General features: G+C 43.5%; 1 protein-coding gene across 3 annotated transcripts; it reads right to left on the bottom strand.

Annotated features, from left to right (window-relative positions):
* Positions 1–3,111: 3,111 nt before the first annotated feature.
* LOC123426919 (cyclic pyranopterin monophosphate synthase, mitochondrial) lies at positions 3,112–6,356 on the bottom strand. Of its 3 annotated transcripts, none has more exons than XM_045110828.1 (3): positions 6,095–6,356; positions 4,490–4,618; positions 3,112–3,822 (listed from the first exon to the last, which is right to left on the bottom strand). In XM_045110828.1, exons 2-3 carry the CDS (start codon positions 4,586–4,588, stop codon positions 3,247–3,249), a joined length of 675 nt encoding a protein of 224 aa, XP_044966763.1. In that variant the 5' UTR covers positions 4,589–4,618; positions 6,095–6,356; the 3' UTR covers positions 3,112–3,246. The 3 variants fall into 3 exon arrangements, with proteins under 3 accessions (XP_044966763.1, XP_044966764.1, XP_044966765.1); XM_045110829.1 differs by having other exon boundaries at positions 4,490–5,491; positions 6,095–6,179; XM_045110830.1 differs by lacking the exons at positions 4,490–4,618; positions 6,095–6,356 and adding an exon at positions 4,133–4,184.
* Positions 6,357–6,636: the final 280 nt, after the last annotated feature.

Raw genomic sequence — 6,636 nt, 5'->3', positions numbered from 1 at the left:
CGACGGCGACGCGGCCCCGACGCGTGTCGCGCCAAGAGCCGGCCGCGATCACTGTGCTTATCCCGTCGCCCTCGACGTCGACCTCCGCTCCGCTTCGCTCGCACGCATGAACCAGAACCACCACCCCGCGATCCGCGAGCCGACTCGGCGCGGCGGGTTTCCCTTTCGGGCATGCATGCTGCGTGGCGGAACGGTTCAACTTGCCGGATCGGCACGAGAGACGCGGAGCGGAGAAATGTCCGGATAATGGCAACCGAGCCAATGATGGCAATCCGCAAGCCCATTCCCACCTTTTGTTTTTGTTTTTGTTTTTTTAGGGAGCACAGCACAGCAAAGGTCGCCGCGACTTCAGGCAGGGATGGCAGGCCGGTCTCCTTCCGCTCCCTTCCGTTGGAAAAATAATTTGATTTGACAGCGATCGCTTCTCTAAAGTATGTTATCTACACACGTAGGTTAAACAATCGCCGGGCTCTTCTTTTCCTGCCGGGGGGCGGATCGATCGATCGATCGACTTGTGTCGATGCTTCGTTGCCATGTGTACGTGCCGCGACTCCACGGCAATGCATGATCGCACGCATATTTGCACCCTTGTTTGGTGCGGCCGTCATGTATCACCATCTCAAGGACGTGGGTTTTTTTTCCCTCTTTTCACATTTCTTCATGTGCTAACCGCTGAGATTTCGCACGAAAAATCCTGTTTCAAGCCTTCACGTCTCCTGTCCTGTCACGGGTCGGGGTACGGCAATATGAATGCATTCATTAGCTCAGCTAATCAATCGGACCAAACCTTCCCGTCGGAAACGCTGACCGATTTATCCGGTTTATTATTATTTAGTAGCATATCCTGTTTGACGTGGCGCCTTCTTTTCACACCACCGGTGCAACCTCCATCCACTCACTCGTCTTCAGGCACACACCATATCAAACCTGTTTCTTACAGAAAAAGGTTAAAGGAACCAGGGCATCAAATTGGCAGGGATGCTAATGTTAGGTTGTTTGCAACTAGCACGACGAGCCGGAAACGAAACAGCCTGCTTGGATCCCTCCATACTTTAGGCAAAACAACATCTTCTCTCTCTCAATCATGCGTCTTCTTTGCTCGCTTTCAAAGTTTCAACAAAGTTTTGTACCCGTTGAGGGCCGAGGGTTTATGCCCCCCTGCCCGCAAACAGCACAACAGAGGCATGAGAAGAATTCGGAACACGCTGCCAAGAAACAAGAGAGCAAAACGTACTTGCTGTTTCATAAACGAATGTCGGTCAAACCGTGATCTGCAAACATCTGTTGGGGATGCAGTTGACCAGAAATCTGCAGGTGCTTGCATATATAGTTCTGGCTGCTTGCTCTCTCCTCCCCACTGACCAGGACAAGCAATTCTGAGTGGTTGGCACTAGGGGCCTTGCAGAAATTGACCTCTTCAGACGCCATCATCAGAGAGGATTGCTATATTTCAATAGCAAATCAGTGGTCAGAGGCAAGAACAAACTAGAATGCCAGATAATCGCACAGAAACGTCGGTTTCAGGCTGTCCCGTGGCTATGTGTCCAGGCAACGGGAGACTACAGCAAAGCAGTGCAAAGCCTGCATGTCATCCAGTATGTCAGCCCAGAATATAATAAATGTGAATTAGGTTATGTTGATACTTTGATACAGGTGTTCATTGTGAGAATTTTCAAAGGAAACAGCCACAGGAGAATCCCAACTACTTCAGATCTGCACTGATCATCAGTAAGGTCATGGCATGGACAGCTTCGGTCTCTTGTAAACTACTGCTGCTTTCTGGTGCACAAAGCATGTGCCCAGAACTCAAGTGCAGATCATGTCAACAGCAAAGCAGCTTAAACCAAAGCAAACATGATCGACGAAGTAGGAAGCAGCATGTAAAGACTTTGTGTGGAATGTTTGCACTAGGGTCTTCTATACAGTCACCGTCTCGCCTCCTGCATGTTTGGCTAATAACCTAAAATATTCTAGCTTTCAAAGTGAAACATCCAGACCTATTGTTTATTTAATGTAAAAAAAGATGTCACATGCATCATCTCATCAAAAAAATAACAAAATGGGGACCAGACATCACCTAAAATTATTTGGATGTGCACTAGTTATATTTCCCTTCTCTAAAAGTCACTATCCCACTTCCACCATGTCCAACCAATAGGTTATGTGACTGGCATGTCCAAGACAGTAACTTTACCTGGGATCAATGCGTTTTATATGGGGTAAGAAAAAGAGTATTTCCTGCATCATCAGAAAGTAACCACATTATCAGGATAACAAAAAGCAAATCTGATACCAGTTACCACCTAAAGAAAGAAACGTGTATCTGTGGCTGGTTACGAACCAAGCCGTATCAGTTTGGCAACATTAGAGTTAAAATTTTGTCATAAGCCGCAAATAACTTCACCATTTCAATAGGAACTAAGCCAATGGATTTTGGACATTTTCATGCGTCAGTAGAAAAAAGTAATAGAATGAAGGCAAACAGATATCATCTCCATCTAAGTTACTAGCATTAAGGTGTCTGTACAAACATAATGACATTGTATAACACTGACAGTTAATTAAGGTAATAACTTATATATAAGTAGGTTATGATAACTGAAATGGACGTGGCTTCTTCTGTATCATCTGGTGTCAAGTATTTTATGTACACACTAAGTTGATCGGGGTACAGGATGACGTGCAGCCAATTACTCTATGGTTCACTACTTCACTTCTTATCGCGATGGTTATGCAGGAGATGCACTCTTCCACCTTGTAAACAAACAAAAAAGAACACATGCGCCATAAGGTCAATATTATTGAGATCATAACACCAACTAACAATTACACGAGTCAGAGCCTATAAAGATAAAGGACTCAGATGATAAATTTGCAAAGCAGCTGTGGAGGATTTTCATCCAGAGAGCGTTTTGTATAATATAAACTGGCTTTTATGCACTCTTCCAACCAAGGACACAAAAATATCAACATATTTATTCTCAACTTTCACTTTCTCCACCTTATGTTGACATGTGCATACCAGTCTGTGTACAATGCAGCAGCAATGGATAATGCACAGTAGAACATGGGTAATATAACCAGTTGGACAGTGTATTAACAGGCAGGGAATTCAAAATAACCTCCTCTGATGGCTCAAATATTAAATATTTAACATCTAGTGAGAATACAATTAAAGCAAATCAAAACCTTATTGTGTCAGAATTCAGGCCTGTATTCATATCCTCAGAAAAGTAACTGAAGCTTCTAATTCCTGGACCAGTTCCCACTCTTTCCCCCAGATTTGTGCTGGAGACAGATATCTGTTATACATATGTCCTTTGAAGCTGCTTTGCACATGTCATAAACCGTCAGTCCGGCAATGGTCACTGCAGTCATTGCTTCCATTTCAACCCCTGTCTTCCCATAAGTGGTGGCTTCCCCTTCTATGACAACACTAGAGTCCTCTCCATTGAGAGTGAGATCAACACGAACATGGGAAAGATTAATGTTGTGGCACAAAGGTATGAGGTTACTGGTTTGCTTTGCACCAGTTATTCCAGCTATCTTTGCAACAGTAAGCACATCGCCTTTGGCAATCTGGTTCGATGCCACCAAGTTAAATGCCTTCTGGCCTAGTAAGACCCTGCAGCTGGCTATAGCTACTCTCTCACTATCATGTTTTGGTGAGACATCAACCATCTTTGCTTGGCCACTGCAATCAACATGGGTAAGCACTGGTTGTGTCTCCCTGGCTGCAGGAGTGGGCCGGACAGGTTGCTGAGGAGGATTTGAGCCCAAAGGGCTGGATGCAGGAGATTCGCCAAATATTGATTCCATTTCCTGCAGTTAGAAAGTTCAAGATAATTATTAATGCAAAATTATCAATTCGTTTGAATGCACAATGACAAAATATGAGAACAGTACACACTACTCACGACCAAGTCAGATACCTATATCTAATTTGTGTAGATTATTCGTCTTTAAGAATTCTGCGTACTATAATTCAGAACCGAAGGAAACAGATTCAGTTGGTAAATTCCAAATCAGGAAAGCTTAGAAAGGAAAATGAAACATACTGGATGTTTATATAGACTACAATTGAGCAAACTCAAGCGTGCTACAACAGAGCATGATTGTCAAAGTACCATACCATTTTACAGCCAGGCATACAGGGAAAACTGGCTATCATGGTAATGTTGGACACCCAACCTGAAGATACCGTAAAATGGCACATACAAATACACAATAATTACGTAATATCATACGCAAAGCATCAAACGACAAATATGTCTAGTAGTCATGTCTAGTCTCAGTAAGATTACTACTCCCTCCGTCCGGAAATACTTGTCCTAAAAATGCATATAATGAATGTATCTACAATTAAAATAAGTCTAGATACATTCATCTCTAGGACAAGTATTTCCGGACGGAGGTAGTAGATAACAGTAAAGGAAGAGAATAGGTTACACATGATGAATTTTCAAAAGAGAGATTGCAGAAGCCTAACCTTATTGAGCTCCGCTATAGAGTCAGAAGGGATTCCAGTAGCAAAGCATCTCCAGCCTCTACTTTCTATTGTCGGGAGAATATAGCGAAAGATGGACATTTGTAAACAATTGCCGCACACTTTACACTTCTGCAAGGGATAAGTAAACAAAAAACTGATTTTTTTAGCACAGAGGTACTCTCTACCTGAAGTCTTGATAACAACTCCAAGGCTAGGTTGCCCAACTTCAGTGATAGGTATATATGGACACAGATACCACGACACGGCAATTTTTCAAAAAAACAGATACAGCGATACATTTGCATATATATAATAAATATTAAAACTATATAGATATTAATGATTTGATGTTGGGACGGGAACATGATTGTGTTCCGATCTCATGAGCCAACACACCACTCAAGCTAAAACCGCCTATGTCCATTTTGCTCATGGAATTGAACAGTCTTTGCAAATTTGGGGGCCCACTTCGAAAGCTTCTGAAATAGGGATTGGTCTGTAATTCCAATTTGTGTTTGGCTGCCAAAAGTTCATAATTTCCCCATGGGAAAATATCGCAGTACCAACTTACGTATGTCTATTCCTCAAACAATGATGTCTGGCTGCCCAAGAAGGAAAGAGTAGATTATTTCTCTATAGTGAGTAGCCTCATCGCATATGCACTAAAACTGATGCGATGCAAATTTGTCATTTTGTTCATATGGTAATTGCTAAAATGCCCCATCTCAATTGTTTAACTGGGTTCTTTCCTAGCAATGTACAACTCCTCATGGGAAAACTGAAATGCCCATGTTCTAATTCCCACCCCTTGTCGCTAACATGTGGAACTCATGAGCGCTTGGCTAGAGACAGAGAGAGATGCTCTCTCCTGTGCTAGCGAGCCTCAAGACAGCCAGCGTCCCTCCCAGATAGCCGGCACATCAGCCTCCTCCTTCTCTCATCTCTTCTCTTCTACTCCCTCCGTTCCAAAATATAAGACCTTGTAGAGATTCCACTAGGAGGCTACATACAAAGCAAAATGAGTGAATCTATACACTAAAATATGTCTATGTACATCCGTATGTAGTTTATAATGTAATCTCTAAAAAGTCTTATATTTAGGAACGGAGGGAGTAAAATAAATGGATCCATACCTAATACAGCTAACATAAAATGAATCCATAGCTATGTACTTCACACAAAATGGATCATTTGATCCAAGAACAACAATGTTATATAGCTTATGGAAATAAAATTGGAGCATTCATATTCCCCACCATCAGTGGCGGAGCTAGCATTTGACGACAGGGTGGTCCGCCCTAATCTTTTTTTATAAGCAATCTGATATGTGAACATTCTAAGTAATTACCAATAGCATATAAAAATAGATTAATATGGTCTTGCAAACACACTAAAATTCTCAATCAAAACTCAGTTTTGCATAAAATAGTTTAGATAGTACATACTTCAACAATTCTGTAAGAAAATCTATTTTCTATCAATAAAGCTAAATGAGGCAGAAATAATGTGCAAAATTACGTGTGTTCATATAGTGGATAAACTAGTGCAAAAAAGTAAACACTAAATAAGAAATTGGGGTTTTCGGTTGCTCATTTGCTGCGAGACCTGCTGGTGATTGAGTTAGCAGCGGCAGCAGCTTCCGACTTTGTAGGGGGGCGGAGGCAGGGCACCGGGCAGCTGGGGTCAGGCCGTCAGGGACGCACCCAAGGGGGGGGGGGGGTGCTCCGGCGCGCAGCTGGAGCCGAGGGCCGGGCGGGCGGGAAGGAAAGGCGGGCTGGGCTCCGGCCGGCGAGGCCGCGAGGTCGAGGAACGACGGCTGGTCGTCGGAAGGAGGAGGCTGTTCTGCTCGACGTGGATTGTGTTCGTCCTAGGTCAACCAGTTACGGGCCATATTTTTTTCTCTGGGCCAGAGATCCATAGGCATATAGTGGGATGATGCAAAATCCCAGGATGGGCCGGCCCACCATGACCACCCTGTAGCTCCGTCCCTGTTCACCATGGATACCTCTCGCAAAGACCATTATACAATTTCATGCAATAGAGAAGATAACTTAACGACTAACCCTAGCGACGGCTAGGGTTTAGGGTTTAATCTACTCCGACGGCGCTTCGTCGTTGTTGAGGTTCTATCTCCTGCAACACTAGCA

This window comes from Hordeum vulgare, chromosome 2H, assembly GCF_904849725.1.
Source record: "Hordeum vulgare subsp. vulgare chromosome 2H, MorexV3_pseudomolecules_assembly, whole genome shotgun sequence".
NCBI lineage: Eukaryota > Viridiplantae > Streptophyta > Magnoliopsida > Poales > Poaceae > Hordeum > Hordeum vulgare.
The sequence above is the reverse complement of the archived record's forward strand: the minus strand, read 5'-3'. Positions and strand labels throughout refer to the sequence as shown.